Source organism: Phycodurus eques, chromosome 12 (genome assembly GCF_024500275.1).
Source record: "Phycodurus eques isolate BA_2022a chromosome 12, UOR_Pequ_1.1, whole genome shotgun sequence".
Taxonomy (NCBI): Eukaryota; Metazoa; Chordata; class Actinopteri; order Syngnathiformes; family Syngnathidae; genus Phycodurus; species Phycodurus eques.
The window spans coordinates 536,718-549,066 of record NC_084536.1 but is presented as its reverse complement, the minus strand read 5'-3'; the positions used below and the strand labels follow the sequence as shown (position 1 = coordinate 549,066).

At 45.1% G+C, this 12,349-nt stretch overlaps 1 protein-coding gene across 3 annotated transcripts in view; it reads right to left on the bottom strand.

Moving 5' to 3' along the window:
• The window catches only part of vwa8 (von Willebrand factor A domain containing 8), a 59,175-nt gene that overhangs the window by 43,114 nt on the left and 3,712 nt on the right, over positions 1 to 12,349 (bottom strand). For all 3 annotated transcript variants that reach the window (XM_061691327.1, XM_061691329.1, XM_061691328.1), the window contains 16 exons: positions 9,587 to 9,754; positions 7,849 to 8,013; positions 7,726 to 7,775; positions 7,365 to 7,473; positions 7,156 to 7,260; positions 6,862 to 6,996; positions 5,993 to 6,127; positions 5,843 to 5,920; positions 4,526 to 4,686; positions 4,337 to 4,450; positions 3,111 to 3,288; positions 2,845 to 2,922; positions 2,643 to 2,758; positions 2,461 to 2,558; positions 1,446 to 1,552; positions 983 to 1,054 (listed from right to left, as the gene is read on the bottom strand). In XM_061691327.1, the coding sequence (XP_061547311.1) occupies positions 983 to 1,054; positions 1,446 to 1,552; positions 2,461 to 2,558; positions 2,643 to 2,758; positions 2,845 to 2,922; positions 3,111 to 3,288; positions 4,337 to 4,450; positions 4,526 to 4,686; positions 5,843 to 5,920; positions 5,993 to 6,127; positions 6,862 to 6,996; positions 7,156 to 7,260; positions 7,365 to 7,473; positions 7,726 to 7,775; positions 7,849 to 8,013; positions 9,587 to 9,754 (1,869 nt within the window). The remainder of the gene's footprint in view (positions 1 to 982; positions 1,055 to 1,445; positions 1,553 to 2,460; positions 2,559 to 2,642; positions 2,759 to 2,844; positions 2,923 to 3,110; positions 3,289 to 4,336; positions 4,451 to 4,525; positions 4,687 to 5,842; positions 5,921 to 5,992; positions 6,128 to 6,861; positions 6,997 to 7,155; positions 7,261 to 7,364; positions 7,474 to 7,725; positions 7,776 to 7,848; positions 8,014 to 9,586; positions 9,755 to 12,349) is intronic.

Below are 12,349 nucleotides of genomic sequence, written 5' to 3'. Positions count from 1 at the left end.
TGATATTTGACATTAAAGTTTAGTGTTAGTGCGGCCTGTGCGTTTTTTGTGTGTGTTTTTAAATCACTCATAAGCTCCATAGGTCAGGCCCGTAACAGCTTTCGGCGGTGTTTGTCGAAAGCGAATTAGCAACGTGAGTCACGCGATTGAAACGTAATTCTGAAGTGACATCAAATGGAAGGAAAATATGTCGTGTCGGCCAGTCTCAAAACCTGTCGTGAAGAGAAACTTTGGCGACGATCACGCCCAATTTCAGGACAAGTGACAGACGGAATGTTTTGTGTTGAGCACAGGAGCACCTCGACGTGTTTTTGTATATGCACAGAGAAAGTCGCGGTGCTCGAGAAATACAACAGATGTCATTAGTCAACTAGACACGCTGAGGAGTATGCGAAATAGCAGGCAGATGAGAGACGGCCGGGTCACCAATCTTCTTCTGAACTGTCCGTAATAAAGATTGAGAAGACTGGATGACAGCTAGGTGTGCCTTTTATGAATACTTGAAAGTCTTTTTTGTGGAATATTCGATGCGGCCCAGACTTTTTCTCCACCGGCCCCAAGATGAGTTGGATTTGAGACTCCTGCTCTATGGGCAACAGTTGACCAAGTCATTTCCTTTGTGATTAATTGTGTGGCAAAACCCCCTACAACGATGGATTGTCCTGTGGTTCTACGTTGTGCTCTGTGGGATCAAATAAAAGTTTGAATTCTCCCCCACAACAGACATGATTGCTTACCAATAGTTGGATTTTGAATGCAGCGTTTGAGCGATCTACTGGACATAAGTTGTGTAGGAAGCTAAGCTTTGAGGCAATGCAAAGGTAATCTAAAGGATCTGCCTACATGTCAGCAACCAGCCGGGCCCATTTTTATGCCTAAATCGGTTGCCGTAGAAATAGAAAGTACACACAGTAAAGATTAGTGTGGGACAATCTCAATTTTGAAAAATATACTTCAATCATAATTTTCTTCATCTGCTTACCTGGTTCCCTACCAAGAGGAGGTGTTCTCCCAAAAGAAAGTCTTTTAACATGTCCTCCATCACCCTCATGTGCTGCAGAGACGCAGATCACAGACACATACATTTCAAAATTAGGACATGAGAAGTCCTTAAATCAATTTACAAAAAAACAAATGTCACTTGGTGATCTTTTTGTGCTTCCGTTCTGAAGACAGGATGAAAGCAGCTCATTGAAAAAAGTAGGACATGCCCTCTTGGCCCTGACAAACCATGTCAGCAACATCCACTCTCAATTCCATTCTTAACATGGCACAAAAGAATTATGGGGAACGAGGCAGAGAGCGAAAACAAGCGTTTCCAAAAGAGGAATCCAGTTTTTTCCTTCATGGAAGCTTCACAGTGCCGACTTCAGTCGTCGAAACTTGTGATCAATAACAGGGCCGAGCCGCCAGCAGCCGGCTGGGAAAGGCGTCTAAGGACTTACCTGGGGATTATCATAGAACAGCACATCTGGAACCTTCATTTTCTCGTTGGGCTTGTTGACGGGAGCAGACACTTTGCCGATAGTCAGCACTCCATCTTTGACCATACCTGAAGAAACACCAGATCAATCGATCAATCGCATTGCAACAGCCGCTGACATGGGGTGTGTCTTAAAAGCGAAAAACGCTCAAGTCCAGACTGAATTTTCTCGGACGCATGTAATAACGACTCCGTGCTCGTTATGTCGACAGCGCAGGCTCGGGAGCGGAGAGGACGTCGACAAGCTCGAGAAACTCCGACGAGCTGATTTCAGGCCTCTCGGCAAAAAAACGTCTGGAACTCAGGAATGCGCGGACCATTGGAATTCATATTTCGCATGTTTACTGAGGCACAGAAAAAGTTGGTTTGGTAAAATACAGGACCTTTAAGCGGACTTCCTTCACTTCAAGTGTATTGTACGAGATGTCTGCACGACACACAAGAACGCATCAAAAGGATTGTTTCTGCAAGTTGGGTCTTTCTTTTTTTGGGAGCTTCGTCCAGCGGGGCTTTTAAGAGAAGAGGAGGAGGAAGGAAGGACTTTACGTTAACTGAGCGGGCTCCAGCATCACGAAACACATTGTCAGTAAAATTAAGGTTGAGTGTTTTGTCATTTTTATGCTTTACAGTGGTTAACTTATCTTTTTTTTTTTTAAAGAATGTTTAAAGAAATGAGACACTCGAGACCAACGCATTACGCCTTTTTTCATTTGTCGTTAAAAAATGACGAAATAGTGGTTAACTTACTTTTTACATGTATGTATGTGACATATGATAATGTTATTTAAAAGAGTCCATAAAGGTTTTACGATGGCAACAGTTTCACCCTGGGAAATAAACAAATGGGAGGTCGAACCAGGTCCCATTGTCCAAGTCTTGCACGCCACTCCTGTTTCCTGGAGAAAGTCCATTTTCTCTCTTCTAAAGGTGTTGCCATTAAATAAGTCTTCTTGTGTATGCAAGCGAGTGGGACGCACAAGTGAAGTCACGTGTGTGTTCAGCGCCCGGAGTCTCATGTATGGCGCAGTTGGCGAGGCTTTTCTGGAGCGAGCCGCGGGCCAAGCTGGGAAGAAATCTACAAACACACACACACACACACACACACACACACATGAGTAAAAGGGCAGGAAATGCGCCATTGCGTGCAGCCCGAGCGCACCTGGAGAGGCAGGCCTTGTTGACGGCGTGGGCGACGCTCTCCTCAGGGTAGCGAGAGAGCCGGCGACAGATCCGCAGCAGCTGTCTGCTGGAGAGGGAGGAGGCCAGAGACTGAGCCTGGTAACGCATGCAAATAAACCACGTTAATTATATTGCCGCGGGCACACACACACACACACACACACACACACACACACACTTACCGTGGGGTCATTTGTCTGTTGCAGTGTGTGTGTGAGGTGCAGTAGCTGTTCGGCAGCCTCCGTAGGAACATTAGGAGACTGCAAGGTGACATGAAAACAAAGCAAGTGCATTTCAATAAAGCGCACGGGAGCCTTAATCCGCCTATTTATCGAGGCCAAACTGCACATCACGGAAGCGGGTGGAAAAACGGACGGGACGGCGCGCGCAGCTGAGCGCTTTTTCTGGCTTCGGGCACACGGCGAATACGGCCCTAAGAGTATCTCACCAGCCCTCGCAGGAGGTCCAGCTCCTCGGCTCGGGCCAGCGGACTGACAGTGTGGTACAGGAACATGGTGAGCAATTCAGGACCCAGCCACTGCTGACCTTTGCCGCCGTCGCCGCCCACTAGCGAGGGCTCGGCAAGGGCGAGCACACGGAACGACGGGTGGATGGCGAAGATTGACCTGAAAAGACAAAGACCAATGACACGCTAGCCGCTGTGGTGAGGTCGAGTGCGCGTGTGTGAAACTGCGTGCGTGTCGCAGCCAATCTATGTCACGAAGAAACGCGTGGCTTTTGACAGTTGGCTGTGTCCGCCTCTGATTGAAGAGGACAGCGAGGACCGTGACCGTAACCCCGTAGAGACACCCACACAGCGCTGGACTATATTTACGCTGGTGGGGGAGGAGCCTACGAAGTGGCCGCTGAGCATCGGATGAGTCTGAAGCTCACAGTTATTATTGGACTTCAACCTGCACTGCATCCCTAAATGTGGCCAGCAGGCTCCAAATGTTCCAGGCCAATTGTTCAAAACAAATCTACTCTGTCCACATTCCAAGTAAAGAAGAAATGTCATTTAGCATTGTTGTTATAAGTCACCATAAAGCGTCTTCAAAATAAAACACAAAAAAATGGCCACTAAAGAGGTTGCCTTGGTCACACATTACACACACACTAGTGCGAGAGTTTGTGGAAATGTATGCGATGACACAGTGACATCACCGCCGTTGTATTATTTTCAGTAGCGTAAACTTAAGGAATGTTGATGAAAGGATGTTTTTTGCCACTTGTAATAATTGTGATCCATACTGAATGAATTGTGTATATTTATTAGGGGTGTAGTGGTACATGCATTTGTATTTGAAACTTTCAATAGGGCACAGAGTTGCCACACGGAAAACGTTTGGCCAGGGTAGAACGTGTAATTGCTTTGCACTCTTGACTTGGAGATTGAGCTCAGTCAAATGTCTCACTCGCCCCTTAAAGAACCTTGAGTGTGAATATTATCATCTCAAAATCTTATTCCTATAACTGCACTTACTTATGCATGTAGATGGAAAAAAGATAGAAAAATTGAATTGAAAAACATTTCTTCTTGCATCCAGCATAATTCATCAATTACAATATGATCTATTATCGTGGGTTTATGTGGTGGGGTGCACTTTTTTTTCTTCTTCTTCTTCTTCTTTCTGCTTAAAAGGACTATACAGACACATGTGGCATTGTGCATACTTCTCTTGAAGTTGCTGGTCGGTCAAGTTCTGTTCCTCCTTCAGTGCCTGGTATCTGTCCCACCTCAGCAGCCTGGTGCCATCGTACAGATCCAACTCCCGGTCATGAAGTAACCTGCAGCACACGGCACCGGTGAACCTTGCGCTTCTCCGAAACCATACGGAACGTCACGCTAAACGTCGGCCTTGCCTGGAAAGGACGGCCAGCGTTCCCAGGTTGACCCTGTGTATACCGTCCAGCAGCAGCAGCTTGCCTTCCAAGGCGGCGGTGACCAGCGGCGACGGACGCCACGCCGTGTCGCCGCTGGGGAGAGTGAACCTCTGCTGGAGGAGGTCCCTGGCTGTCATGTCCTTTGCACAGACACAATGAGACCATCAAAAAACTGAGGGCTGCGAAAGGCTTCCACAATTAAGCACGTTAACAACACTGTGACTGGGATATTGATTGATTTATTGACTTGACCGACTGATGTGGACCAAAGTTCACCATGAATTCCACCACTTTTACTACTCCGGCTGACTTTGGACAAGAGGCGAGGTTTACCCTGTACTGGGCGACAACCAATCACAAGGCACATGTAGATAAACAACAGTTCATACTCACATTCACACCTATGGGCAATGCAGAGGAAATCCGATAGCATGTTTTTGAAATGCGGGCGGATGCTGGAGTACTCCAAAAAAAAGCGCAAAGACAACTTGCAAACTCCAAACAGGGCGGCCCAAGGTGAGATCCCAACAAGGAGGCCACCGTGCTTGTACGTCGCACGTAAATCTGCCTGCCCGCTTTAACAAACTGAATTTCTGGAGCCTAATTTTCTGTTCTTAACATGAAGGTGACGTTAGTTTGGCAGCTTCATCTTTTTCTCAAGATCTACAACTCGTAATCTAAATTTCCTTCAACATCCCTACAGCGTTGGTGCACCCCCTTTCTCCTGCACACACCCTGAAAAAGGTAAATAAAACATCATTTTAAATTACAGTATGTGGCATTCAAATGACATTTATATTTAACCTTTTCATTTCATCTGTTTATTTTGTTCTTATGGGCGCTAGAGTCAGATGGGTGCTGGGACATAATATAATATTGGTTTTCTATCAACAACTCATTGACTAACCCAACTCTTGGAGCAGAACATGCAAAAGAAGCATTTATCTCACTCACTCATTCACACATTCAGCATTAAGCATTGGAAACAGGTACGCCACAAATTCAACACATCGTGCAGTTTAGTTTTCGAAGCGCTGTAGGCGGCGAGCCAGGGAATACATATGCGTCTGATCCCACTACAGTTTTCATACATCCAATGACGTATTGTCAAGCTTCGTTGCGTTCACCCCACTGTACGACGGCCGGCTAGATTTCTCATCCCCACCGTGACCGCCGTGGCAAATTTTCTGGCAGTCCGCAGGGCATCCGCGGCCTGTCACTTTTGCCCCTTCCGTCCCCGCATTTCGTCCACGGCGGTGTGAAACATAGTGCAAACGTAGTCTTAGTTCTGTTTACCTGGTAGAGCATGACAGGCTCTAAACTGTAACCCAACATCTCAGCAAACTCTCTGGCAACCACTGACTTGCCGCAACCCTGAAACGCACACGAGCAAATCATATTTACGCTTTTTTCACAATAACCTTTATTAGTGTACGTGTGCGGTACCTTGGTTCCTATGAGACACACGTCCTTCACCATATGCGACTGCATCATGTCAGCAATCAGCTGCGAGTGGCTGGGGGTGCTGACGAAGGCGCGGCCGCAGTTGGGTGCCCGCGGCTCCTTGGTGCCCGCGGGGACCTGATTGTTCGTTGGATGGAGTTGCAGACGGCAAATGTGGAATGTCACTTTTCTCACATTTCCTGCCAGCCCTCCCAGTTAACATGGATATTTGACTTCACAAGCCGTCAATGACAGGGAATCTCATATTCTTTTACCACAGCGGCATGATATTAATAGAAAAAAAAATATGTACACTTTAAATGATTCATCAGCCAAAAAGCCATGATATTAAGTCACTAAGCAACTTAAAAAAGAATAATAATTGTGCACAATCTAACTAGTAAACTACATCTAGATCCTTTTTCTGTTTTTTTCCATACATGATATAATTGCATATAGAATGTGTTTTTTCCTTTTATTAATTTTCATACAGGAGTTCACATATTCAATGTAGTATGCACTTACAATGCACAACATTGGACAAAAATGGGCAAACTAATGGGATACAAGTAAACAGCTTTTGAAAACAAATTGCCTTTCCACGGGCAAAAATTAAGCTATCGGAGAAGTATTCACCCATCCATCCATTTTCTGAGCCGCTTCGCCTCACGCGGGTCGCGGGAGTGCCGGAGCCAATCCCAGCTGTCATCGGGCAGGAGGCGGGTTAAACCCTGAACTGGTTGCCAGCCAATCGCAGGGCACATACAAACAAACAACCATTCGCACTCACAGTCACACCTACGGGCAATTTAAGTTGTCAATTAACCTAGCATGCATGTTTTGGGGATTTGACTTTATTAAAAGGTAGCTACCTGAAATGTAACGTCTTTCTGTGCGACACGCAAGGTGACGTCCGCGTAGCCCTCCACACCAGCGGTTCTGGACACGCTGACGACGGCGCTGCTCGATGTGTTGCTGTTGCTGGGGCTGTCCAGAAGCTCAAATTTCTGTGTAAAAGTCAGAACATCTGCATTCATCATACAGTCATTGGTCTGACAAATCCCCAACTGCAGAGAACGAGATGCAAACAGGCCTCCAATGATATACTGTTTCGACCACTGGCAGAAAGTTTGAAAGCAGAAAGTGAACGGAGACGCATAACTTACACTGAGCACAGTCTCCACAGCGCTGCGCCCGTCCTTGCCCAACATACTATGGTATGGGTAAAGTCTCTGGACCAGCTGCTGCGAGGACATCATGGGGAAAACATTCTGCGCCAACACAATGGAGATCATCTTGAGGTCATCTACTCTTAAATCATACCGTAGCCCTTATCTCAAAGACGAGGGCAGCAGAGGTTTAAACGAGTCCTCACCAGTACATTAATGCCCTTAAGGAGGTTGTCCATGGGAAAGTCAGGAAGACCCAGGTTGGCTGATTCCTGGGAGCACAGTGTGGTAGCAAGCGACAGCAGTTGGGACACCCTGACACATGAACCAACTGTGTGAGTACACTTTCATTCATATACACATAGAGACATATAGAAAGCAGACCCCCGCTATTCGCAGGGGATAGGGATCGGGCCCGACGGGGAATAGGCATGATCCGCAAATTATGGACGGCCATGAAAATTGCATTGGGAAAAAGAATGTTTTTTTTTTTTTGTAGTTTTTTTAAATTTACAAATAAAGATGATTCTGATTCTGATAAAGTCGGTCATATTTTCAGGCATTCACCTCTGTGCCGCTATGTTTGGCGCTGCCGCGTACAACAGCTCCAACTGGTCCTGAAGACAAACCAGTTTTGTTAGGGCTACTGTGTGCTTTCTTTTGGTGTTAAATAAGAGCACGTGAACAAACCTTAAATGGGAGGTAATAGACGTCTCTGGCCTGGAAGCGAGAGCGGAGGGGAGGATCCAGCGGGTTGCCTTTGTATTTGGGCACAGGAAGACCGAGGGCGATGACCCGAAAGTCCTCGCTTACGCGGATGATCTTCCAGTCGTCAAGCTCCTCTTTTGTGTGCTCCTACGGGTTGGAAAAGAAACAAACATAAACAAGAAAAAAACACGAGCCTGGTTTACAGGGAGCCTTCTATTCCATTTATGATTGGTTTCGAAGCCCAAACCGAACAAAAATGCTCCATAGAAACACCTCAATCGGAATAAACAGGCCCAATCCGAATGGAATTTCATTCGGTTTCACATGGATGGAATATTCCTTTTGCCCAACCCGTCACAAGTCAATTAGATTACTTATATTAACGTTTATAAGGTTGAATGCATTTCCTTGCATTCGTTTATCGTTCTATAAGTCTGGTGTAACTTCTCTGAGATGTCTAGCCTTGCTAAAAGCAGCAAGCCATTGTTTGTCTTATCCAAGAACATTCCCAAGCGGGCCACAACAGCTGCTGGCAATGTCCTGATTATGGAAAATTACTGAATGTGACTGAAGGACTTTCCTTATAATCTGTTTTTTCGAGTTTCGGGCTCAGACAGAGTGTGGGGGCTTGCAAAGAGCACGAGCCCATCTCCTCCTCTCTCTTTGTATTAAAAAACGCATGAAGATTGTACAAGATTGTATTGTAAAATGGCGGCTCCCGATGGAGGTCGTATGCGACAGAGATCTCATTTTTAACTACTTATAAGTTGTTTTTTAAATAAACGCATAAAAACAATCCCAACTACTGTGCTGAATCGACGACGGCCCTCCATCTTGATAAATGACGTGACGATCACGACGAAGTGCGCCTGTCACGCGGCTTTTCCGATTAAATGTAGAACACATCATACACCCGATCGGAATAGATTCCGTCACTTGTAAACACTTGTCCAGACATCTTCACTCGTAATGACAAAAACGTCTGCAAGTAAACCTGGCTCGTGACAAGATGCCAATTATTTACTGAGTAAGGTAAGGTTTGATTGTATGAAGTTGCCGTGGTAGTAGTATCGTTGCTCCACTTAAGAGTACTGTAAGATAAAGTGCACAATTGCAATATAACTGCAACAGTTCTGAGTTTAAAAAGTCTAACTTTGGCCTGAAACTTCAACAAAATTATGGACAAACAAATCTATATCGTGAAGAAAAATGGGCAAGACAAGAGGGCCATTCCTTGTAGGACTTTTTCTTTTATGTGTACCCTTATGTTCCATTTTTGTATTAAATATCGAGAAACCAAGATTAGCAGAAAAATGAATGAAATTGTCATTCTTACTGGTAAAAAGTCATAATACAAAGATAAAGTCGTAATGAGATTTCTTCGTTGAATTGAAACATTCAGAAAAAAGGTAAGCCAAAAGTAAATAATATTTGAATATGCACTCGTAAAATGAAGTACAAATTGCTAGAATAAAGTTTAGTTTCATTTCATCCCACAGAAGTCAAAGTGCCTATAAAACAATACCTTTATATTGCCGGAATAAAATAATCATTTGTTAATCATCCTAAAAAATTAAAAGAAAATCTCTTGTATTAACATTTTATGATTTTTTTTTTTTTTTTTTTTCCTGTGTAGAGTCCCTATTCTTGTGTAGTGTTCAAAGAGAAACGTCAGCTAATGTTAAAAAGCTAAGCAAAAAAATACAAATAACAAAAAAACCTGCAGCAGCTTGTCATAGCGCTCGGCTGCCATGAGGAAGCGTCCGTCCTCCAGCTGCATCTCTCGGTTCTCCAGCAGGTTGTTGAGGACAGGCAGAACGTTCCTCTCGGCCTTCTCCAGACCCTCCAGAAGCAGAACGCGCCCTCGAGTGGCTGCCCGGACGGCGCACTGAGCAAGAAATGAATGAAGATGATGTCATCTACTAGAATAAACCAATGTTTTACTGTGCTCCCAAAACCGAAGTTCTATTTTTAGAAGGCATTTTATTTTGTCTCCAAATGTGGGATCCAGGGCAACTCTTTGTTTACATTGCATGTGTTGCGTGCACATTTTCAGCAAAAACCAAAAAGCTCGTCTTGACGTCAGCAGGCAGGAAACTTAAGCCGTCTGGGCGAACCGCAGAGCCAGCGCACATGCAATTAGGTGTGCGTGTCTTGCACATGCAGCGCATTGTGTGGGAAGCCGAGCTATAAAAACAAATATAGAGAGGCCTACATGTTCTAAATTTAACTGCGAGTCCATTCTCAGCACTGTCATGAAATAATAATTTGGTAATGATGGTAAATGATGGTTTCAAAGGGCTTGAAACTAGCTTAGCATTGCTGGGACAGATATTTTTCACCGTTAAGTACCCCTGACAAGCTAATGCAGGGATGACCACTAAAACCAATTCAATTCTTGAAGTCATTCTGAACTCCATGAAAATCTTTCCCGTTGTGAGATTGGTTAGGGGTGGCCGAAATACAGCCTTTGGAGGGAAAACTGCATTGAGAGGTTCTTGGCACTCCAGAGACGCCAGCAGCTGCTCATCATTGGCTCCTCTACCTTTGCCTCACAGAATGTTCATTTTCCTTCTATCGGAACAAACCCGTTAGCTCTCTGAGTCACATTCAAATGATCGAACCGTGTGACGAGTTTCTTGAAATGGGCACTGTTTCCATTCCTTTCGCAAGGCCTTGGACTATTCCGTGCTTTTCATCAGCAGAATGATACTTCTTTTACATCATGAATTTATGCATAAAAACTACCATTTTCTTAATAATGTGGAACAACCTAATTGTCTCTAACCCTCCAATTCTTTACTGTTTGACATACTGTTCAGACCACGTGATTTTTGAAGCGATGTCCCATTCTAAACCCGTATGCTTTCATACTTGCAACTCTTGTGGGAAGGCTTTGGATAAGGTTTAGGGGTGACTTTATGGGGATTTTTGCCCATTCTTCCAGGAGCATATTGGTGAGGTCACACGCCGATGTCGGACATAAAAAGTACAAAACAATACTCTTGTACTGTACAGTAATATCGGGTGCATAAGGCCAAATATAAAAAAATAATAAAATAAAAAAGGTGCTGCAATATAACGGACAATCAGCAGTAACGGACGACCCCTTCCCCACTTGTCCGCTAAACTGAGGTTCCACTGTACATTCTTCGTCACACTCATACCAGTGCTGGAACTTCTCTCAAACACCTGTACATGGACCATTTGGAAGCCTCAAACATTTTAACAACAGACCATAAAGAAAACGTACGTGTTAATTATACATGTGATGTGTTGCCGCTCACGGTGGCCGACCGGTTAGAGCGTCCGCCTCACAGTTCCGAGGACCGGGGTTCGATCCCCGGCCCCGCCCGTGTGGAGTTTGCATGTTCTCCCCGTGCCCGCGTGGCTTTTCTCCGCGCACTCCGGTTTCCTCCCGCATCCCAAAAACATGCATTCATTGGGGACTCTAAATTGCCCGTAGGCGTGACTGTGAGTGCGAATGGTTGTTTGTTTGTATGTATGTGCCCTGCGATTGGCTGGCAACCGGTTCAGGGTGTACCCCGCCTCCTGCCCGATGATAGCTGGGATAGGTTCCAGCACACCCGCGACCGGCGTGAGGAGAAGCGGCTCAGAAAATGGATGGATGGATGGGTGTGATGCCGCTTGTCCTCGACCAGTGTCAAGTTGTTGTTGTTTTTTTTTTTACTGGCTCCTCCTTATATGTTCAGTGTTCTGTTCATTCAGAGTCACTTGACACAGGGTCAGCATGGAGCGCAGAGGATCATTGCAGGTTGCGTGTTCCACTAACAACAGTAAAGCGCGTCCAATAAATCTATAAAAAACACCCAGCTTGCTTACTTTCCAATGGAGCTCATGCTTTTTATTACTGTAATTGAGTAAATGATAGATGCCCAACAAAAGTGGCTGCTAAGTGGTTAGTGGTAATTGGAGAAGTCCAAAAAGAAAAACATTATATCCTTCTGACTCGTGGCCTACGAACTAGCGAGTTGAGGCTGCCGCAGGGAAAGATTGCGCGAGCGTTAGCGCGGGGATTGACCCGTTCCGAGTGAATGTAGGACTCCAAATGAGCACGGATCTCTGAGGAATGTCCGCCAATATTCGAGTTGACATTTGAGCGCATCTCCGACAATCACTTTCCAAATTAGGCCCACACATCTTGAAACACAAATTGGAATGTGCACTTATTACACCCACTGCTACCTCATAAAACACTTGAAATAAATGTATTTATCTATAGTATGATTTTATTTCTCGAATCAAAACACTGCAAAATGGGTGCGCAGCCCCTCTACACCTTCAATGACCAAAAATAAAACAATGTTGTCCTGGCCAGTTTCCATGGCAACAAGCACGGCCAGCTGGTTTCATCTGGAGGCGTGTGGGAGGAAGGTGGAGGTGAATACATACATTACATACATCTGTCTTAATGATATGCGCAGAGGTGGGTAGCAATGCGCTATATTTACTCAACTAACAT